Here is a 24,980-nt window from a genome sequence, read left to right as displayed (position 1 = left end):
AATTTTTTTGACTTATAGTATTGTATCTACATTATTGTATTAACAAGTTAGACAGACAAAGTAAAAACTAAATTAAATTTTATTGACATTTGTATTGAATCTAAAAAATATAATTACAATATATAATTACATTGAGTGCTTAATGAATTAAAGTATCTAATATCTCATGATGCGTAAGAAAATAATTATTTACTGCCCTTAGATTTCGGTATACCTTTTTCAAAAAAAGATTTTAATAAATTAATTGTAATTATATTAATACTCTTAAATTCTTAAAGTGACTTAACATAAACATTAAATTTTTCTCTACTAAATTGTTTAATATTTATAACGCAAAACAGTTAGTTTCTGCTTAACAATTACAACTAATCATAAACAGTCAATATATTTGCTCTTATAAATTATTTTTACTTGGAGTATTGAGCTAACAGTAATAACAAGTTAGTTAAAAATAGTCAAATATGTGCAATCGTCGCATATGTGTCTCTCTTTAAAACTATCTAATATGAGAATGAACTTTTCAATTTTACAAAATATTAACTCAAATAACGAAACTGAATAGATAATAAATATCTGCGTATTACACTTATTATTACAGTTAATCGATCTTTCGCAAATACGATATCGCGTGACTACAAGAACACGACTTTATAGCGAGCAAGATTACGAATAGGCTCACTTCCACATCACGTGTGCAAATTTTCCTACGTTCGGTTCGTTTGTTCAGACGACTCTGAAACGAGTTACAGCTTCTACCGTGGGATTACTTTACACCAGCACCAGCAGCAGCAGCACCACACCGTGTCCTAATGCACTATTTATTGAGCACTTTAGACGATAAATTTGCGATGGGTTATTTAGTGCAGTCCCTTGACACGTACGCTTACACCATTCGCAACGAATTTCACGTTCTGTAATACGGTCTGTAAGTAGACATTGGGATGTTATTCTTCGATAAATGATGAACATCACCCTGGTCGTACTCCACGTCATTATAGATGCCGCTTTGATTCTGAAATATAAGCCAACTCATCAATACGTAACTAAAAGTCAGTTAGATTCTGTAGTCATAGCAATTAAATAGTAATGCAAACGAATCGGATTAAAACGAAATCGAATAATTTAAATTATATTAAAAATTAGAAGAGGAAATTGGAAAAGGATCAGAACAAAGCATTTGCACAAAAATATGACGATTTAGAATGAATTGATTAAAAATTACTTTGCGGTATCACATTGAATCTCTTTTGGTCTTGGAAATTGATTTTATAATTATTAAATTTCTTTTTATTTTTATCTATTATTAAATTTGAATTAACACGAAGGGATTAAAGAGATCTTTTATTTATATAAATTTATATTTAAAACTGAAGTATTAAACCTATGTACCTCAATAAATAAATTTTTCATTTATTTAGTATATATTCATTATTTAATTACATTATAAAATTTAATAAAGAAGCATTACTAAATTCCAGAGAGATAAATTTAAAAACCAATCTTTCCTGAACATCAAATATTTAATTTAGAAATAAATTCGTAATAATGAAAATAAATCATTTTTATGATTTTAGAAATTATTATTTTCTATCGAATATTATGATATATGCTCAACGAATTAATGGATACTCACCGCTAATGAAGATCTCGACTTTGGCCTCGGCACGTGAAAACCACTGCTCTGAGGAATTAGGTCAGCTCTGTCTTTATCTTGCGGCTCAGAATCTGAGCTATCCGGATCTGGTTGGGGTCTTTGTCTCGGCCGTGATGGGGCCTGAAGTCGCGGTAATGGGACCGGAGGCAACGTTCCGTGAACGCTTATAGGTGGATAACCGAACATCGCTGAGCTTGGTCGTGTAGGGCCCATGGGTTCGGTCTTCCAGTAAAAAAATTTTCAAGAAGTTTTTTATTAACAAGCAAAATTCTTACTAATAAATACAATTAAAGTGATTTAATAAGAAAAATTAGTGAACTTAATCGTTATAATTTATTGCATAAAAATCATAAAAATCAATTTGTAACTTCGATGATTGATAGATGCTTTGTAGTTGATAATATAACGACCATATATTTTTTTGTCATCTATTTATGAACATATTAAAATTTATCGCTCTTATTTATTTGCTTCTCCAATTTCAACATCAATTACGCAATATTTTCTTCATTAATAAAATTCTTATTACATCTCTTTTATTGTTAATAAAAGAAGCTAATATGCATACCGCATAGAGATTCGCAGTAGCCATGTGTTCCCCAAAATGAGCCCACATGTAAGGTGGCAAATTCGTTGGCGGTCCTTGTTTTACAGACGCCAAAGTGCCTACAGAACCAACCCTCGCTAAAGTTCCTACAAATTATTTATGTCTTTAAATATATATCCACTAGCAAAAGTTCAAGTTTAAATTTATCTGTTAATTGATTTTACCTGGGAGAGTACCAGGTATTCCACCTTGGATGTAACCGTACACCGGAGAACCCGCAGACTTTTGTTCGCGAGACCACTTACGACTGTAAAACGATGTACAGTGATAATAATTGGTTGTATTTATTTTCAGCAGAACGTATATTTTGTAACTGTTGAAAGTTTTCTTTGCGCTGATTAGATTATACTTTTAGAGAAATATAGTTTTATCTAAGTAAGGGAAACTTCCAACAGTTGTAAAATAAATGTTCTGCTGAATGTAACCATCTTTTAATGATAATTACCTCCACATAACGAGACAGACTAGAGTCAGAATTATGATTATTAACGCAGCCACCGATGCGCCTATAGCGACGCCCAGAACTTCACCGTCGACCTCGCATTGTGTGCCGTAATAATTGCCGGTGCATCTAAAGATTGGGAAAAAATTTTCAGTGCACTTGACAAGAACTTGTACAATCGCGTTTACTTACTTGCAGTGCATCTGGTCTCCTTGATAGGAGCAAGTGCCGCGATTATTGCAATAGGTCGAGGGACACGACAAGCACGTTCTGCCGGATTCATTAAGATCATTTTTATGAGGATCCTTCAATCCTGAATTACATGTGCACGTGAAACCGCCGAAAGTGTTAGTGCAGCTGGAGGACGAATGGCAATCGTTCAACTCCGACGAAACGCATTCGTCTAAATCTATAAATTTAATTGCATTAGAAATTCATAACTTTTATAGTTACATTCCATTTCGCAGTTCAAAATATCGCACCAGTTATAGCTACTAATTACAATTAACGATCGAGTCTTACCTTGCAAGTTCGATATGGATCCTGGTGGGCTATCCACAAACAGGGCACTGTTTCCGATGTTGTTATTTCTTCTATGAATAACACCTAGCAGATGTCTTTGAAGCTCACCGGCTAAGCTTGACCTAATTGTTCTCGGTTCGTAAGTTAATTTCAGGGTTGCATTCACGAAAACTCCGCCTTGTCCTTGACTCACGTCTCCTTGATATACATTGTTTATCAGCGATCCCATATATTCATCCGAAAATGGTGTCATAGACATGGCAGATTCAACCTGTAAAACATATTATAAACGTAATAAATAGAAATCAGATAATTGCATTTATTTAATAAATGGAAAAAGAGAGATGGTTAAATAAATTTTTTTATATCTATGTTCTAACTAACTTAATAAATATATTGTATATTCTCTAATTAAGTAGTTATAAGTAATTGATCGAGATCTTTTTAATGAATTTTATAAACATTTTATTTTACTCTTTATAATCAGATATAGACATAATTAAAAATGTTTAATATTTATATAATGTATGTAAAAAAATCAATACACTATTTAGTTAGTTAGCTAAAATATAAAATTTATAAAAAAAAAGAGTTAAAGTTATTTTTTAAACGTTTTATTCATATTTTAAATAATAATTAAGAATTATAATAATTAAATAAATGTAATAACTTTAATTATTATATTTAATTTATATACTTACGGCTCTATTGGCCTCATAAGCAAGGGTTTGATAAGATTCCGAGTCCTTGTCAGCTAGTCCTCGGTCCCATACGACTTTCTTGTCATAAAATTTGTCAACTCTAATTGACACGACAATACTGACGATCTCTGAAAGAGAAATACGGGATGCAAACTGTGTAATCGTAACATGTATCTTGTGATTTTTAAATGCTTACTAACTTTTGCATGGCAGCGAATGTTGCAATCTCGCATATCCTGGCTTGCAGTGACAAGCTGATACTCCTTGAACCGTCGCGCAAGCTTCGTGTTGACTTGCGTCGCATGTACTTGTGTCGCCTACGATACAAGTGTCTATTCTGACAGGTGGCTGCGTCGGTCTTCGATATAATGGTGGTTGCCTCCGATTTGGTACATTCGGACGGGAAGTGGCAACAGGAGAGTCCGGTTGTGGAATAGCAAGACTGGGTAAGAGAAATAGAAACTTTTTATGTAACATATATTTATCCTTGACCAAGTTAGCCGTCTTATTATCATCGTGAACTTTTTTCTAAGGGTACAGAAAACAAATATTAATAAATCGTTTAACGTTTGGCAGAAGATTTAAATTAAAAAGCTTTTAAAAATATATTTCTTTTCATTGATATAATACATTCTCGAAAAAGCATTCTATTAAATCAAGACATACCCAGTACCGATGATGGATGGCGGTTGCGTTCTTGGTGGTTGTGGTTGTACATGGGTAGGTGCGGGCGTCCGTTCCGTAGTATCGAATAGATTCAGATACGTTCTTTTACCGTCAATACTCACAAAACCTTCTCCGCCTATTGCAGAAGTTAATATGACGTCACCACCGCTGCCGCCTGAATTTAGAGACACTCTAACGCTCTCCCCTAAATTAAATTAAGAAATGATTATAGAAATGAAACCCACAGTCACTTAAAAAGATTCTCATTTTTTTTATATTTAAACAAAAATTACCAGAACTTCCTCCGGGTCCTTGAATAGCCGAAACTGTTACATCAAAGACGTCACCAAAGGATGGATGTCTTGAGGGTACATAAGGTCTTTGACTTGGTAATCCTTGCGCTCCAGTATAATCCAAAGTATCATCCAGGACAATCCCAGGTCGCGGACGATATCGTTCAGTGGATCCTATATTATGAACATCTCACATAAATTATTTATTCATTTATCATAAATAATTTATATTAATTATGGATTATATATTAATATGCATATAAGCATAATAGTGCAAAAATACTGTGGTATAAATAAAAATAACATGTAATAATATTAGATTGTTAGAAAAGTTTTAAGTCACCTTTCGGTTTTTACATACATATTTATTCAGAAACAATGACAATTAAACAAAAGGCCATTATTTTGAACAATCATTCGCCACCATTCTGCTAATTGCTAGATTTGATCTCGGTATAATCGTTCGGGCTCTTTAGATGCGAAGATCTCCTGACAAGTTACGTTAACTTGCTCAACAGTTTCAAATTGTCGTGCAAGAAATGTTTCATTGAGCGAAACAGACCATAATTAAACAATGCAGAAGCAGAACTATATGCGGGCTGTACTGAGATATCTTGATGTCTCTAGACTAATGGTATCGAGAATACGGCAGCAAACAGATTGGTGGTGAACAGTTTTCGAACATAATGATTTTGAGGAATAATTGTTATTTCTAAATAAATTTATATGTAAAAACCGTTTATGTACGTAAAACTCGAAAGGTGATTCGGAACTTTCTTAATAATCTAATAATTATCTTATACTCTAATGTAATCTTGTCTCTAATCTAATCTTTTACTTGCCTGTATTTTTTGTGAATATCGAAGTCGTGGGATGAATGTTCTTCTCCGTCGTGACCAAGTTCTTCGAGTAAGTCGTAGGGAGACCTTCGGTCGGTGTCGAAACGCTGGACGTTGTTTCTATGTATTCGATATCTGATGTGCTACTAGGCTCCAAACTCACACCAAACTTGGTATCAACACTTGATTTCACGGTAGTCGCGGTTGGTCGAAGGACGACTCTTGTCGACATAGATTCGATCACTTGGACCGACGAACTGGTCTCGATATTCAAGGTGCTGGTCGAAAAAGTCTTCGAGGTGGTCGAGGTAACTTTTTCGGTCGATTTTTCTCCTTTGGATGTCAAAAACGTTTTTTCTTCGTTTTTCGAAGATTTCGTAACTTTGATCTCACTGTTCGAAGACGCTACCGAAGACTCCAGATGTGGTATCGTGTGAGTCGAAGTGACGTCCGTAGCAAGACCAAGGATCAATGTTTCCTCACTGTTGATTTTGTTTTCCTTCGACGGTGTATGATATTTGTGATTAATAGGCTTCTTTGTAGACTCTTCGGGTTCGTATTTCTTGGTTGCATTCTGAATAGTTGAATCATCGGCCGCCACCGTGGTTTCGATGTGATCTTTGCTAGAATTACTCGCATAATTCTTAGTATCGTTGTCTTCGATAAGTGTTTCTTGATGACTGGCATCTTTCTTTATCGTGGAGCTCTCCTGAGGCGTTTCGGATTCCGGTTTTAAATCATACTGCGAGTTCTCCGTCGTTGAAAGGTTTTTGTCGCGGTGGAAGGAGGAATCCAATGACGATAACGGAGGGTAAGGTGACGGTCGTCTGTTCCCATCTTTAAAGAAAAATTAATTAATTTTTTTCCGCATAATTTTAATAAAATAAAGATTATTTTGTAATTATGATCGAATAAGTCTCATTTCATTAAAATTACCCGGAAAATTATTTTGTTTTGCATATCCACGTCCCGTTATGTTAAAGCACCCATGCGAAATAAGTAATTAATTAAGTGCGTAATTATTTACGGTTGTACGACGTACTATAAGAAGAATCCCAATTCCAAGGCGGCACGACTTGTTCTGGTAATGGCACTCCGCTGATAAAGGGCCTAATGGGTCTGTCTGGTGGCAACAACGGTCTGTCAGGTGCAGGAGGCTTTTCGAATGGATAAGGATGTGACGACGGTGGTGGCGGTGGATTCATGCCAGGAGTGTCAAAGTCTGATGGTAATGGAGGCACATCCGATATTCTGGGTGGTCCTCTGTTATTGATTCTGCAAATTCAATGTCATTGCCAATAATGAAACATACATGCGTACTTATCATGCTCTATTGAAATAATAATTAATGCGAATTTTTGGGATTCTTCTGCGACAAAAATTTATCTTATATAATATTTTTTAAGTATAAAGACATCCCTCCCCCAATCTCTTGATATTTTTCTTATAAGTATATAACATAAGTATGCAAAAATGTGAAATAATATTTTCAAAAATTAATAATTCTAATGCTAAAAGAAATTAATTAAACCGTCATATAATAGTATTGTATAAAATATGATATACGGAAAAGATAATTTTGCTGAATACCTAAAAAAATTAAATATAGACCTGAAAATAATTTTATTGGACCATCAAAATAATTAAGAATAAGAATTTCAAGCATAATGAGAAATGCTGCAAAAAAATTTTGACATCATAGCAATTTGTTTGAGCGACATACATAATATAATTATTTTGATGGTCCAACAAAGTTATTTTTAAATCTGTATCTATTTAAATTTTGAGATACTTTAGCAAAACAGTCTTTTTTGTGTAGGAAGATTAAAATTCTTCGGCTTACCTCGTGGCTTGTATCGGCCTCAACGGCCTCACGGTGTTCGCGGCTACATTTACATTGCCATTGAGCAACTTGACGATACCGGTGATAATGTCCTGTATATCGGGATTTGCTTGTCTACCTGGTGGAGCGGTTTGCAAGATCGGCGGTACGCTATAGGTCCTCGAGGTCTCTTGACGACCTCGCCGTTGCTGATCCGCTGGCAAATGCTGTGCTCGTTGCCTCGGCGCGCCAACCAGCTGATGGGGCTCCGACAGGAGATCTACTCTCAGCGGAGCCCCTTGTCCTTCCCCCGACATCGATTCGCTGGTGGTAGGCACTATACTACTTATGATAACAAATTATTTTAGATTAATCATACTTTTAACTAGAATTAAAACGAACTAATCGTAACTTAAGTTGATTATTGTTAATATAATATTTAGTTCCCTTTTTTTTACATTCTATTCGGATTAGAAACCCAGATCGAGTTAATTGAAACTCTGATGGATTCACCTAAGTAATTGAAGCTTTGACAAATACCGACATCTAATGCTCACAGCAGGATTTTATGTAGATGTACTGTTAATACGAGGAACCCATTTACGTTTATATAGAACTTCGTCCTTTGCGTGTAATTCGCCCTTTTATCAGTATTCATAGAAACGGAATAAAGCTTACTGGTAGTACTCGCCGGCTTTCGTCTCGATGTTATTACCGTCGATATGGGCTACATGCTTTGACGATGTTAGCTCGTTGATAGATTCGTCGTGACTCGTATCCTTGAACACAATTCTGGTCTCCTCCCTGTCGTAATCGTTAACGTTTTTCGAGCTTTCTAGCTGAAACGCCGGGACGGTTCTTTGGAAAGTCCAAGACTCGTCTGGGTGACTCCTACTGGATGTTTTTTCAGGACCAGTGTAAGCACTAGCACTCAACACCATATTTTCCCGAGACATTCGAGAAGATGTTTTATCGTTCTGTATGGCCAATACTCCTGAAAGTGAACGAAAGTTAACGTTAACTTTTCCACATATCTACTTTTTCGATATTTTCTTGAAAGAATAGAGAATTTATCTCAAGCTATATTTTTTTGTTTTTTCTCTTTCCTGTTTTAAAATAACTATTATTAAAATAAATATTATATATTAATTACTTAACATAACAATTTTAATTAATAATATAATTGAATTTCAAGTTAGAATTTTCTACCTTCGAGATTTTGATAATAGGATATTGCAGGAAATCGAGCTTTATGCTCGATTATATTGCAGATTTCATACGTGAGGGCGATAAACCTAAATATAATGCACGCTCGTACTTTACGCGAATATTAAAACGGTAAACCACTGAAGTGAAGACTATTAGACCTACGGTCGTATAAGGAATATTTGCCATGCTCGAGGAACTCGCGGTATATAATACTCGCGTATAAGGTTGATGAACTTTTTTCGTAATATTATATCGACGCGGCTGTCCAGAAGACCGAATTACGTTTTAAGACTGGCCGTGTCGGCGTGTGAGAAATCAAAAGGTTAGACAGAGGACCGCACAAGTGACTGTTGCAGCAAATGAAGAAAAATATTAAATTGCAATGGTCACTTCCTCATTCCGTCGCGTAAAAAAATATATAATTATATCATCATTAGGACGTAATTAGCCCTGCCATGCTTGCGTGAGAAAGATCTCGTGCTTGATCCAGTCGCAGATGAAATAATTTCGCACTCAAACGGTACTCTGAAATGGTACTTTACGGTATCGTTGATTCGCACCTCGGCCCTATTTAAACGAGAAAGGTTCCTCATTTCGAACTGTTAAATTCGCACGATGCTGAAGATACGTGAAATAGCCCTTTGTGTCGAGGTAACGAAAATTTACTGTAATCTTTTCGCGATTGCTCTGCCATGCCATAAATAGCTTCATTTCCTCAACAAATTACTTCGCATGTAACGTGAATGTTCTTTCTCGCACGTCATTATTCTCCTAAAATTTGCATATTTTTACGACGAGAAAATTTTACCATAAATTTTATTCTTTTATAAATTTAGAAATGTTATATAAAAATTATAAAAATGTTTTTTAGGATGTATGTGCCACATCTCAAAGCGTTATCAAAAATATAAAAATTGCATAAATTGTTCTATCATTACATATTTGTGTAAGATTTGAGCACGATTCCCTTATTAGTTTCAAAGTCTTTATGAATTTAAAGAATTTAAATAAATTTTTTGTTTCTCTTTTTATGAAAAATTTTAAATATGAAAATGAAAATGTCATTAAAAATTTAAAAAAAAATGTTATTCTATATTTTTTGTACATACGAAAAAATTTTAATATTATTATATACTAATAAAATTCTAATAAATATTTATACTAACGATATTCTAATAAATATTTATGGTAATTCATTTGGATCTACTTACTCATTTAAAAGTTATTTATCTAAAACTGCAGCAACATAAGCTATTACAAATTAAATTATTTATTGTTTTATTTCTTAAAGTTGGTTTCAAGGCGTATTCGCTACAAAAACCTTTTTGGCTAATATTAGCTTTCTTAGCTAATTTTTTACTAATATTTTTAGTTTATATTGTATAATTATTGTTAAATTAAAAAAGATTACTACACAGTATTTTACATATTAAAAATTGAAGTAAAATATCTGTGAATAATTAAAAAAGAGAGGAAACGCTCTGTTCAGGCTCAAAAAAAACTCTTTAACATATGTATCGCGTTACTCGAGCGAGAAGATTAAACTTTCAAGACAATTGAGAAGCTGTATCCGTGACCTGCCCTCGACTAGTCATGTGATCTCATTGTCAGCGCTCTCTTTCTCGCGAAAGGGTGGCTCAGCTAGTGCAGTGATCCATACCGGGTAAAAAAGGTTCTACAGTCAATCCGTCGAGGCAAACGGTACTCGTGAGCGGTTGACATTCTCGAGGCCAGTATCGAGCCGTTTGACCAATCGTGAACGTGACGGGTATGAAATTACGATTGCGCTCTGTTCACCTCTCCAGTTCTCGGACACTGCTCACCTCTCCTTCTCGTACCTCGATGGCACCTTGCGCCTTTCAATCGAAGGTAAAAAGGTTCATTGACGTCGATGGAGCACGTCGTCGGCGATCGGCACATTGAAATCGATCGGCAGTCTGAGATTCCTCTTGATAGGAAGACCAATCAAGGAATAGACGGAAGTAACTACTACGCGGTCAGCCACTTATCTCAATTACTCACGATAGTTCTGTTGCCGAGACGAAAGGAGCAAAATCGATTTTGTTTTAGAGATCAGACAAGTACTTGATCAAGCGACTTTAATGATCATTTAAGAATGTATTACACGTATTTTGAACAAAAAAAAAAAGAAAAAGAATTACAGATCTTTTTAAATTATTTTTGAAAGTTTAATACAAAAAGTTTGGTAGTGATTTAGAAATTGATTTAAAAATGATTTCGATAAGAAGTAAACATATTTTTAAAAACCAATTAGGATAAAACGAGAACATTTTTATTTAAACTGTAAATTGTTAAATTTAAATATTAATCTTATCAAATACAGCACATTTTATCCGAGAGGTATCCTAGGAATGTCCTTAGGACATTCAGGTCCAGTTTTTCATTATCTGGTTAACTTGTGGTTAAGCTTAACCTAACTAAGTTAGCCAGATAATGAAAAACCGGGCCTAAGAGAATATAGATACGTTCTTTGAATGTCTTTAGGACGTCGCTTGGAGGTCTTGTTGTAAGTTGTTTTATATGCATATATTCATATTTTTATATGAAAAGTATAAATTTCCAATTCCAGTCACATTTTGTAGAGATTGTACATCTGATACACCTTTAATTCTTATCGATTGCTATCAGCCGCTAGTTCCAACTTAGCCATAATGCAACAGATGCAATAAAAAAGTATTTATCGGACATTATAGAAACACTTGGTGAAGATAAACGCTCGCACCTGTTGTCGATGGCTTGCAAAATTCCGTATCTTCAGTACGGAATTTTGCAAGCCTTCAAGTCAACATCCGGACAGAGCACAAAAAGATAAGGTAGAAAAAGGATGAGAAATTGTTATAACGGAGTAATAATGTAGTTAAATGTTGAATACAAAGTACTCTTAAAAATTGATTTCTTGTCTTGCGTTCTAAATAAAAAGAACGAATGCAGTAATAACATATAATTAAAAACTCTGTATATGATGTATGCAAATAACACCAAGTTGTAGAGAAATTAAAAAATTAAACAAAAGTTAATTATATAATCTAGAATTTTTTAATTGGTGTTGCGGAAGCCATAAAAAAAATCTCCAAGTATGCCACGAAAACATTAATAAAAGTAAAAAGAAGAAATAAGAAATAAATAAAAAAGCGAATAAAGCGCAAAGTAAAAAATATTTTAGAAATGATGAAAATTACCTAAACCATATCATGTTTGCTCCTGTTTCAAAAATGATACTATCATTGCAATAAAATTACTTTTAAAATAATGAAATATAAAAACTAAAACTTTATTCTTTATATCTGAATGTCGTGTTAGCGGTTTTTGAAAAAAAATTTGTGTTGATCATTAAAGTATACTTAATGATGACCTCGACACATTTGTTTTTACTCGTTATTTAGTGTGTCATAAATTGAAAACAGAGGTGATACAATCCAAAACGCTGATTTGAACGAATTGAAAAACGCTGATATAATCTAAGAGAGATGACGCGCGTTCTGATAACTAATATATTAAAGAAAGGTAAGCTAGCTGCATTGAATCGTTCTCGTGAGATCCTTCCCATATGATTAATGATAACATATTTAATATTATCGTAACATGCTTATCCGTTTCACACAGAATTGCACTGGAAATAAGACTTTTGTATGCTCGCTATTTTCTGAGCTTTACTTCCTTAACGTCATAATTACATATTGGAAGCACTAAAGAGGATAAAAATGAATAGAATGTTAAGCGCGCAACGCTCTATCCTTTCCGTTCTTTAATTATATATTTCTGTTTTTATAGGAAAATTGCACAGCGTATTTCCGTTTTATGTAACGAACATTTTCTATATGGATTGTGTAAATAACATAACGTTCTCGATAAAATCAACCAGTGAAAATTTTATAATTATACCGTTTCTTTTCATCTATTAATTAAGTGTATATATCTAAAGTGTCTATAATTATCATAAAAATTAATACGTAACAAGAAATTAAAATTCGTACTAAAAAGCAGCATGTCGATTACATGTAGAAATAGAAATAGAAAAAAAATATAAATTCTCTCTCTCTCTCTCTCTCTCTCTCTCATGTAATTTAATTAAAAGACGAAAAACTAAGAACATAAAAAACTAAAAATATCATAACTGCAATCGAAACGTATCGCAAATTAAACAATTCTGATTTTCGTAACAGAAATTTATTTATTCGTAACAGAATTTATTTTGCATTTACGATGTAATAAGTAATTTGTTAGATAAACATATGAAGAGTGTTCAAATATAAACTACAATTCAATAATCATATACAAACTAAAAAAAACACACTTAATGTAAGTTATATTATTTTTCAACATAATCTCCCAGATTTTCAATACACCGGCGGTAACTTTTGTATTTCTCGAGAAAAAAAATCTTTTAGCTGCAAGCTAACCCACTCTCGAACACTTGTGATGACCTCTTTATTAGAGGTAAATTTTTTCAGCTCTCTTTGAAGGCTTCACTGCATTTGGATAATATTAGTTTATACAGGGTGGAAATAAAAACCTGTAGAATAATTAAATAAGGAGGTTTCTTTGTCTGGTAAAAGTAAGTCGAGAAAGTGCAGAATAAACTTTTTTCCTTCACAAGCCTTTGTTGCGAACAATTTACTCTCTTAAGAAAATTAATGAAATTTGACTATTTGTCATATTTTCTTTAATCCAGCCACGCATAAAGTCATGTGAATATTATATAATTATGATAACATTTACAGTGTCTTTCCACAAACCGTATTTTTATCAAGTGCATGCGCACTCCGTGATTGTCGAACTTGATTTTCTACACTGAGAAAAAAACGCTGTTGATTTAATTAAAATCTATATTACGGGCTGTCACTAATATAAGTGATTAATTCATGTATATTTTTATTGACACAAAGGTATAAATTATTATTTCAATAATCATGCCTTTATATCAATAAAATATACGCATGAATTAATCACTTATGTTAGTGACAGCCTGTAATATAGACTTTAATTGAATCAACAGCATTTTTTTTCTCAGTGTAGGAAATAAAGTCTCGGACAAAAAAAGTTTATTTTGCACTTTCGACTTATTTTTGTACAAAAAATTATTTCCATCTGTGATTGTACTATAAATTTGTCTCTCTAACTTTGTATGAATTGAATGAAGCTTTTAAAGAACATCGTAAAAAGTTTATCTCTAACGAAATATCATCAAAGTGTTCGAGAAGATTAGCCTGCAATCGAAAGATTTTTTCTCGAAGAAAGGTGGAATGGCGCTGGCGTATTGAAAACTACTTACATTGCTATTTTTTTATCTTTTGAATAATTATAAAATTATAATTTAATTTAATTAATTTGAATGCTCTTAGTAATACAATTTTATTTGTCCGGACACACATATATGTAACATTTAGTTTTACGATTTTCAAATTAACTGATTTAGGTACATTCGATTCTCAAATAGAAGAATCTCTCTCAAAAATGATAATCACGATTTACATTTTATATATTTGTTAGACAATGCTGCATCCTCGCGTGGGGATGCAACGACGCGCGAAGTAATTTAAGTGAAACTAAGACGACAAGCCGCGGCATAGATCACGACGTTTCGATAGTAGCCATGGTTGACCTGAATATTGTCTATAAATACAGAATATATCGGCCGAAACAATTAATCCCGTCTATCTCGTGGAACGTTTACATGACCGCATAAATATTCCTGCATCCGGCGAGATGTTCGTCGATCGTAAAAATGCATCTAGAATTATTGTGTAGAAAGTGTGCATATTTAGAGAACCATCTTTTTTTATGAGCCTTTCGCTCTTCTTGCAACTTTCACCACTAGCGACAATAGCATAAAACAAGATTGACGATATCACATTAAGATTCGCGATGTCTTTCGTAGCGTATCCTCCCCGCTATTCAATTATCTTAATAACAGAAATCTTAATGAAACAATTTAACTTAAAAAAATGTATTGTAAAAAAGCTAGTAGACAATTCAATGTCGTTAACGATGATTACCGATACTATTATTACAATTATATACAAAACAGAAATTCGTGAATCAATGAGATGCTTAATAGACATTTGAATTGCAGGCAATACTGAAAAATTAAATAACTGCAATCGATTCACTGTTTGCGTTATTGGGTTCCGGTAAATTATTGCTTCGACGAGGCGGATTACAAGACGTGGGTATCATGAAACAAGCATATAAAGAAAATTACATTTCATGTCATCATTACGATCCACATAAAATTATCATGTCGCGAAAGTGGAAATTGATAAAACATGAAGGTGATCATTATCCAGGCGGTACTGCGAAATAATAGGAAGCTTAGTCGCACGTTCCGAGATATCTCCGGTACAAGAACTTCAACGTTTTTGCGAACATGCGATCTAGCCGGGCGGATAAAGCCATTCGCATCGCTGTCTGACCGTGTCAACTATTAATTATTCATTAGCGAAGGTACCGATTGTTCAGGTAAAAAGCACATTTATGTCTTCATGATTCGGTTCGCCGCGGTTAGTTTGCGAGTATTCTCTCTGGCGAGACCTTGCTTCTACGCCTTTTTTAAATTAATCATCAAACAACGCATACGACATGCAGCGATTTTGAACGCGATGCCCGTTCTGCAGATACGATTAGAGTTGCATTCAGAGCATTCCCAATGTAGACTTTTTTCATTACAATACACCGTTGCAGAGCGCACAATGCTCTCTTATCGTAATTAAATCGCTACAATGACGGCTGATGTGAAGGAATGATAAAACAACTGATGATACTTAGGCTATGATAAATTACTATCGAGATCAAGTACACTAAATTGCTTCTCATTGAATTATTTTGATCTTGTTTTATACATATAAATGAGTATCTTTGTGCTTTTTTTGTAAGAAAGTAATATTATACGCAAAATTATTGTGCATTTGCTTTTAGACAGCTTAAAACTTTCAGTGAAATTTCTTTCATAGAAGAATGGTATTCTTAAATCCTTATATATGAATTGTAACGTTCTGTTGAACTCTTGATGAAATCTCTTGATAAGCTTTAGTAATGTGTCGATTGCAGCATAAAAACTGCCGACATTCTTTCCTTCATTTTTATTAATGTAGTCAATTTTATATAAATGGCTACTAAATGCTACTAAGAATTATTATTTATTTTGTATATAATCTTAAATGTGTGCGAAAGAGAATACGGAAGCGCGGATGTAATGATAAATAAGATTCCTCGCGGTTTCCTTTCCGCACGAAGCTCAAAATATTATTCAAACGTGTAGAGAAGTGTGGATGTCGACGGAAATTCGCTGGAAAAACTTACTGGCGTGCTTTCCGCTCTTCCGCGTAGTGATAAAAGTTATCAAACTCTACGGGATAGAGACGGCTGTACAATTTGCTTGGATTCTCACGGTATCCTCTCCCGATGACATCCAGCATAATATATGCATTGCAAACTATCCGCCGTAACTCTAAATACGGCTAAAGCCGTAAGCATAATGCTCACAATAGTAGGACATTCCACGTAACAGGATAATACATTGTAATTGCAAGCAAACTGTTGTACAGGAGAGCTAACATTTGGCGGGGTATGTACACACGGGAGAACGTAATTTTAATTCTAATTAAAATACAATGCCCGGTGTGTGTATTCACGATAAGATTCTCATCTGCTACACAGTTATCTCTCTGAAAGTATGTCGAATCATAAAAATGTTGGACACGCGCGTCGACGTTGCTCCGTCAACGTTATTACTCGTAATTATCATTACAAGTAACAATGTTGAATAATGAAGCAAATAAATCAATACATCTATATTATTAATAATAATGTAGGTTGAAGATGAATTTAAGCATGCATTTTTCGTATATAATAACATAGAAGATCAAAACCCATATTTTTACTATTTTATTATTATATTTTACATTACTTTTTATATTACTATCTTTTATTATTTTACATTTGAATAGCCCATTTGCAAAAGTAGTCTGTACATGAAAATTTTTTGGTGAAAGCGAAAAAACTTGTATAATTATTCTCATTAAAGATTTTTTTAATTTTTCAAGATCTCCTTTCAAGATTTTATCAACATTAAAAAAAATTAACAACAGTTTATTGTTTTAGTTATCAAAATATGTAATATGGTATAAAAAATACAATTTCTATTTATTAAAATACAATGCACTTAATTGCTTTCACAGTTGCAGAAGGATTTAGTTAATTTATAGAACTGAAATCCAAAAACAGTTAAATCTTAGAGTAGGTTCTTGAATTAAATAGAATTTGTATAATTTCAAGGCATTTTTATTGTTTTATTAATAAATAAAATTAATAAAAATTTATTAGTCTGTCAATAAATTAAAAAATTTATATCCTACAGTACAAATTATTACATTTAACTATTTATTGAAAAAAAAAAATAAAATGGTTTTTTCTCTTTTATATTTATGTCAAATTTAAATAAAAATAAAAATATTAACCGTAGGTGAAAAACTGGCAAAACAAGTTTCATATAAAAATAATAATAAATAAAAATAAAAAATTTATATAGTAAACATAGGTTAGTCAGAGTATAGAGTAGAAATTTAATTTCTTTTGCAACTTGACCCATTTTTCTTCTTTGATTTTATGAGATTTATAACTGTTCTTACATAATTTCAGTATTCAATTCGTAAGAAGAAATCCAAAAAATTCCAACATCTCATTTTCTTTTTATTTTCAGATATGGCGACTTTTGCATTTCGACTATTATACCTATTTCTTCTACTTCAAGGTGTAATATAAAGCTATAGAGAGAATATGTTACGTAATTGTGCATATGTTACTAAAAATTAAATTCGAAGGAAATAACGACTTTTTACGGATTTCCTATGAAAAAACATGATCAAAACGACTCGACGACACTGATCAAGATGAGCTCGTGTCTATTTAAAATTACAGTCGGTCGTTCCACTCAGCGCAGCGGAGCGCCGTTTTATCGGCGAGTATTAATGGAAGATATTTTTTACAGTTTGCGCATTGTAAACAAGTAACGGAGTTCACGGGCACTACGATCTCTCTAATGCAAGCCGAGAAGCCGTGAGAATGTAGGTGAATCGCATAGCAAGCGCCGCCGCCGTCGTTACGAACGGAATGCAGTCCCGCCGAGCCTCTCGCGGAGGCTGGAATATTCTGCATCTTCGGCGGGAACCACGATTCTCGCCTCACGACCGTACGAGACGAAACGTCACCTGCATGCAATCGTACTCGAAATAATTACTGGTAAATGTGCGAGAGAGTACCTACGCGGCGCAACGATCTTTAACGGTGGTACTTTTACTTCGTTAATTAGCTTCTGGCAGAACGTTTCTTGCGGAATGTTCGTGGATAGGATTGAAATTGTTTCAAAGAATGAAAACGGTATTATTTCTCTCATGGGCGTATCCATGGATCTTTTTGAGAGAGTTTTTCTTATCACACGTAAAAACGACGATATGTGTTTTAATACTACTATCGTTATTACTATTATACATTCAAAATATTTATAATTTTCTTAGGAAATAAATAAAAAATTTCGGATGGATTTGAACCCTGTGAATCTCTCCTCTAAATAAACTAATAATCCCTTTATAATAAAATGCCTATCTTATTTAAACATAATATATAATAACCAAGAGAAAAATATATGTATCCCGCATTTAACTATGTTGCTTCCACTCAGGGAAAGTATAGATTAGCGTTTTTAATGCAATATATTCTATTAGCTTAGTCACTTATAATTTCCAAATATTTTTAATACAATAAAATGCTGATTTAGAAATATTTGTAAGATTACTGTTAAATATAATTTTGAGCGAATAAAGCTGAATATAATTTTAATGTTAAAGTTAAATATTTCATACGGTAAACTTTTGTTTTAAAAAAAGTAGAAAATTTCTACAGAATATTAGTCAACAGTTTCTGTCGCCCGTTTATTATTAGCAATTTCAAGAAAGCGCATAGTGTTGAAAACGATGTTAAGGCACAAGCAGAACCATAAAGATAAGATTCTTATAGTTACTTGTAAAACCGCAGGTTGCTAGGGTCAGCATGACAAATGGTTGTAGTTAAACTAGCTAAAAGACTGAAGGCGTAAGAAAAGGTAATTGTTCACAGTAACACATATTTCCAAGAGACACGAATATTATGCACTTTTCACGAGGAGGTAGAACACCTTTCTCGACGGCGAAATCATGAATATCTTATTTGCGAGAAATGTAGAGAGAAAGAGAGAGGGGCAAAAACATAAAAATATTACCTGTTTCAAATTCTTTTCTGCTGGTAATATTGGCAATAATGATATTGACCTGAAAGCGGAATTAGTGCGATTACGTACACGGGTGACCTCAAGAAACGTGACCGATTAAGCATGAGAGTCTCCGACCTGTGTCCTATCTAATTCAAAAGATCGATCCGGTTCGCACGGCCTCGACGAATTTCCCATAATGTGCGTATGATAATGGCTCTTACGTTAAATCTCAAGTAATCATCTTATTGTTTGCGGTGAAGCTAATTCGAGTACTACTATTACTATTGCGCCACTCTTTCAACATACTATTGGTATCTCGAATTTCAATTGACACATATTTGAAGTAACCACAAATGGTAAATGCAATTAATTTCTTTTTTTTACTATTATATACTGTTTCACAATTTTTCCTTTTCCACATCTTCTTCTTTTTTTGGACTAACTAAACGTCGATAAGCCTAACGCAACCATAAAGGAACAGGAAAGAAACCTGACAGGGGTTCACCCGTGGACGTATATACCGTGTTATGTGCCGTCTCTCGAGGCGGTAACGGCAGACTTAACGGTACCCCATTCCAGCCCAATATTTATTCTTTTCGCTGTAAACGCGACATTTCGTATCCGCGTGATGCAATTACGACACGAAAGGTAGAGAAGTGAATTGTAACACTTGAATTTTGAAAGCGGGATAGTTTAATTAATCATGATATTTGAAACAACGTCAAGGAAATGAAAAATTAATTCATTTTTTATTTGCTGACAAATTTTGTGTGAACCTTTTTTCCTGGTATCTGTTACGCGTTCCTTTACAATTTTAATAGATATCATTTTTAACTATAACATTAGCGTTACGATTATTGATAGAGATTTTTTTACTCCAACGGCAGTTTACTTTAATGACAAGATCAAGCTTCCACCACTGTCATAGCTCAATGTAGGATAATCATAACCCACGCATCATGCGCGCATTATTTTGAATTGTACGTGTATTGACATCCTAAAAATTTATGAAGAACACATCTATAATCGCTACATGATGCTGTATTTACAAAGTCGAAAAATTCTTGGATGGAATGATCAAGTGGAAATTTAATATAAAAGCGTTTTTCACCGGTCTGAAATTATATTTGTTAATATTGATAATGACCTCGTGTTTAGATCGAAACATCTGTGAATTTATTGTTTGTATTAAATAGTTGGTTGGCTCGTAACTCTTTATTTTAATATATATTCAAAGAAATTCTTTGTAAAACAGTTTTATTTTAAGATGCTTATTAGATCGGTATCTCTCGATAGTGCAATTCAACAAGCGAAATTGTATAATTAAATCGATATTGCATATAGGCAAATCAATGTCACATGAAAGTGACACCACTTCAAAAGAAAGATGAATTGTTTCATGACAGCTGGTAATCGTGACACGACAAGAGCGCACGCAATTCCGATAACTACGGTAGCTAGTCTATAAACGTCAACTATGAAATAATCTCACGTTATACGAAAATGTGAATCTTTTATTATTGGTCTTTATTGCAGTGATTTTCTTTGCAATATTTTAAGATGCTTATTAGCATTATTAATTTGATGCAATATAATTTGTGATATTATTATTTCAACTTCAGTTTATAATTGTGTTTTAAATCCGATAGTGATCGATGCGCAGTTTATATAACTTGGAAAATGTATATATTTAAAAATATATATATGTATAAATATTACTTATAAATATCATATTATTAAGCACAAAGATTTAATTTCGATTATACTTGGCCTCTTTATACTTATTTTATAATTATATATGTGGAAATTAGATAAGAATAAATCAAATAAGAGAAAGGCTATTTTCGGTCAAAATGGATATCTTGGTGTTTAATAATATTTGCAAATATATTTTTCAATTCTATACTGTCCGCCTATTCGATTTGTCAGACTTGAAAAGCAATCATAAACTGAAGCTGGAAATAACATCACAAATTACATTGATCATTAATTCAATAATAATGTTAAAAAGCACCTTAAAACACTATTAAGAAATATTTTGCACAAACATTTATCTGACTTTCTTGATTTTGTTTCAAATATCATGATAAACCATTTTGCTTTCAAAATTCAATTATTATAATTCACTTCTTTAATTCCTTCGTGTCGTAAATGTTTTCGCTTGAAATTTCGACTTTCGACTCGCGCTTTCATGAATTCGATAGATAAATGGATTTTTATCTCAATAGATCTTGAAAATAGCGATTCTCTGTGTAGTCTGAGCTAGCCTTCGTTTTTGTTCTACTGTATACGCAGTAATTTCGTGACACTTTCACGGTTTGTGCGGTTGGGCGAAAGTCAGGGAGTGATGAAACTCTATGCCACGCTCGCGGATATACGTTTCTCGGTGTCGTTGCTCCCGCCGCGCCAACGTGATGACGTTAGTAGCTTCATGCAAATATTCTTCCTTGCGCAAACGGAAAACGATATAGCGACGGTAAAATTCATGAAAGCTACGGGAATGATGCGTCAGTCGATGACTCTTTCATCGGTGAAAAGGAATGCTTACGGCATCGAGCATCATGGTAAGTATTGATATTACGCAGTGAATTGATAACGGTACCAATTCAATATTTCAACATTTCGGAAATATATTAGCCTATAAATTCATAAATCAACAATAATTATATTAAAGCGAAATGAATTGCGATGCGTCAGTCATTAATTTATACGTGAAGAGACACAGAATCCAATATTAATGCTCCAGAATGTAAATGCTAATAAGCGAAAACTCATAAAACGCAATAATGGTTATGTATGTTTCTGTGATTCGGGAGACGAAATATGCGAAAATTAAATTCGTAAAATTTGCATTAAAATCTTCAGCGATTATTTAATATTTTTCATATAGCAAAATGTCTGCTTTATGCTTTTAAAAAATAGTATATTAAGAAAAACTTTACAAATTTCCATGATCTATTAATAAAATACTTATAATTATAATATAAAAGGTAATAACTATATTAATGTATTTAGACAACCCATTTGGGAATTTAAAATCACTCGATGTAAATGTTGAACACTTGCCTCGTATAGACTATAAATCTAGTAAGTGTTACACACGTTTCCTTCGTTTATCTCCGTTTTATATAGAAACAGTTGGTGAGACACGAATAGAGAAAATATAGGCCATATCACTTATTCGATCTCTACAATTTTATACGGACTTTAAAGTCGTACCGATAAATTGCGTATGCATGTACACGTTTCGTAATCGCGTCGCCAATTTTATCTGAAACGTGAAAATTTCTGAACGTTTCAATTATTAAAAGGAGTGGACTCGGTGCAATATATGTTATATTATCTTTTCGCGCAATTGTTTTCATTGTGATGTATAATAACGAGATATTAATTACGATTGCGGTTGCCACCTTTCCGGTTTTTAATTGAAAAATCCAGCTGTTTGAATGACTTTCTTGTAGACGGAAAAAATCCCTGATTAATCGTTTAAAATTTTAATATTTTTTTAAAGAAAAACAAATGATAACATTTTTAATTTTTACATACACACGCAAAATCATTAGCAAGAGGAGATCAAATCTTTAAAATGACCCTTTTCTTATAATATAAAAAACAACAATTTAAATATTTTACAAGAAAATAACAATTTAAATAGTAATAATTAATTTCACAACCAGATAAAAAGACCACTTCAAACACACAGTTACGTTCAGAATACTTTTAATTATCGTTAAAAATAAAATTTAATATGTAAAATAACCACTTAAAATTTGATACGTTTTTGAAACTATTTAATAAACATTAGAAAAATGTCATTAAAATGTTATGAGATATTTATAACGTCTATTTGACATGTTTTTATTAATTTAAAATATCGTTTCATACAAGATATTTCGACTATTTAATAAACGTTAACGTTAATAACATCTATATTTAACATTTTTACATATTATAAAAACACATGATGTATAAACATTCATCAAACGTGAATGGTCTGCTTGGAATTGATGTTCGGCAAAATGCTAGTCGGAGATGGTAACCGTGATTTCCCTCTCGCCGTTTTTAATTAAGAAAATTATTATTTAATATCTTCATTTTTCCATGTTGCTATTTCGAAGTTATTGCTATATACATATTTTATAATAGCGTGTAAGTAAATTTTGCGGACTTTATTCGCGATTTTATATAGGATAGAATATCTACGTAGAATTAAAACCAGACATGCAGTGGCACGACACGGATACCGAAGCGCTTATCTCCTCACATAGTACTGATGCATACACTGCTGCGAAACCGGACATACTTCTATTTACGCAGTCGCGACATATTTGCATAAATTCTTGACATGTTTTTCGAAAAAATGAGGATCTATATTCATCGTATGTAAATATAACTATCCTGGAGCAATCCTTGTAGAGTTTACTGACGTTATATTCACCAGGTGAATGATAAAATATTCCCTCAATTACTTAATAGCTGCGTGTGATTCGATGAAGCGTCGACGCGTTGGTACAAGCATTCTTGAACCTGTCGAAATTTTCGGTGGAGGTCAAGATACCGGTTTCGGACATGCCGACACTCCGCCGGCTTAAAAACCTCGGATTAAAAAATCGGACAGGTTCAAGATACATTTCAAGACATTGCATTCTTTTTGTAAATTATACTAATTAATCCGCGACTGAACGATGTGATACGGGCATACTTAAACTGGGCGTTAATGTCGCCACGACAACATCACATTGCGATCATTGATATCTCCACTGAACTTTTAGTTTGTATATCTTTCGTAATTCGTATTTCATAATCTGTATAGATTAGGCAAAATGTATTAATGACTAGAAATTTTATCTATCATTAATTATATTATTTTTAATTGTTCTTTGTTGTTTAAATTATATGTTTACAATTAAAGCAATTATAATCGTGAATTAAATTATATGTTTTGTCGAATATTTTATAGAAAACATTCGACAAAACATATAATTTTGTTTGTTTCATAATTATTATCGATAGACTCGAAATTAAAATTACGTTTAATATTTTGTTAAATTTTTATTAAAAAAAATTTTTCAACAGGCTTTAAGAATTTATCGCAGAGCATTTAACACAAATACTCCACGTCTAATTGTTCCATCCTCCATCTCCTGACTCACTACCCTATCCCAACCTTTCCTCTCCCGAACTTACCGGACAGTGCAAGGATCGTCAAGGTCACGAGGACCTTCGATCCATTGGGTCCCTCCATGATCATCGACTGCTCTGGCAACCCCGCGCTTCTCCTAGCAAGATCAAGAACGCGAATGTCAAGGACGCGATATCGCGTGGACCCTTTCTTCAGGATTCCGCACACCTGGACCGGTCGTCTTCAATTCGAAGCGAGCTGTGGTGCCTACTGATATCTGCCATTTTGGATCACAAGCCTACAACGAGCCACTGGACATCAGGAGAGCCGACTTCACGGGCGCTGCCTGCGGCACGCCATTTCTTCTTTTTCCCTCGCCTCTCTCTTTCTGTCTTTCTCTCTCTCTCTCTCTCTCTCTCTCTCTCTCTCTTTCTCCCTCCACCTCTTGTCCTGTAAACTTGTGATGTTTCTTTTTTTCTTTTTACTCAGTCTCACACTCTCACATACGCCGGTTGACCTACTTGGCGGCGGATCAGACCGGTGTACACGTCAGGTTTTTGACCGTGCCGGACTTTAACTTAATATTCGATGAGACAGAATCCCATTCCATAAGACTAATTTTTATTTCGTTGTCATGAAATTTATTTTATCATGCTATTTTGCTTTCAATTGCACTTTGTAAAATTTCGCTGCGTTTACGATCTGTCAGAATTTTTCTTAGGCAATTTTCTTCCGACTCTCAAAGAGAAAGACTTGTAAATTGCTCCTTCAAAATGAATTACATCACTTAAAAATTATCCAAAATTCAAGGCTTGAGAACAATATTTAACAAAATGATT

At 33.3% G+C, this 24,980-nt stretch overlaps 1 protein-coding gene across 2 annotated transcripts; it reads right to left on the bottom strand.

Annotated features, from left to right (window-relative positions):
* Window positions 1–476: 476 nt before the first annotated feature.
* pwn (calcium-binding EGF-like domain-containing protein pawn) lies at window positions 477–24,980 on the bottom strand. Of its 2 annotated transcripts, none has more exons than XM_018512334.1 (16): window positions 24,207–24,980; window positions 8,225–8,540; window positions 7,568–7,891; window positions 6,767–6,999; window positions 5,728–6,561; window positions 4,886–5,059; window positions 4,593–4,797; window positions 4,127–4,368; window positions 3,927–4,054; window positions 3,226–3,496; window positions 2,896–3,112; window positions 2,707–2,832; window positions 2,426–2,508; window positions 2,223–2,347; window positions 1,634–1,876; window positions 477–1,012 (listed from the first exon to the last, which is right to left on the bottom strand). In XM_018512334.1, exons 1-16 carry the CDS (start codon window positions 24,268–24,270, stop codon window positions 905–907), a joined length of 3,693 nt encoding a protein of 1,230 aa, XP_018367836.1. In that variant the 5' UTR covers window positions 24,271–24,980; the 3' UTR covers window positions 477–904. The 2 variants fall into 2 exon arrangements, with proteins under 2 accessions (XP_018367836.1, XP_018367837.1); XM_018512335.1 differs by having other exon boundaries at window positions 7,568–7,888.

The sequence above is a fragment of the Trachymyrmex cornetzi genome, unplaced genomic scaffold (genome assembly GCF_001594075.2).
Source record: "Trachymyrmex cornetzi isolate Tcor2-1 unplaced genomic scaffold, Tcor1.1 scaffold4, whole genome shotgun sequence".
Lineage (NCBI taxonomy): Eukaryota > Metazoa > Arthropoda > Insecta > Hymenoptera > Formicidae > Trachymyrmex > Trachymyrmex cornetzi.
This window is presented reverse-complemented; position numbering and strand designations above follow the sequence as displayed.

Bases quoted from the DNA above. Each gene is read 5' to 3' on its own strand.
- pwn (XM_018512334.1), bottom strand. From the start codon at position 24,270: ATGATCATGGAGGGACCCAATGGATCGAAGGTCCTCGTGACCTTGACG. The intron at 4,055-4,126 runs GTTAGTAAGCAT...TTTCTCTTTCAG, and splicing joins ACATTCGCTGCCATGCAAAA to AGATCGTCAGTATTGTCGTG. The intron at 3,113-3,225 runs GTAAGACTCGAT...TTAAATTTATAG, and splicing joins ATCCATATCGAACTTGCAAG to ATTTAGACGAATGCGTTTCG.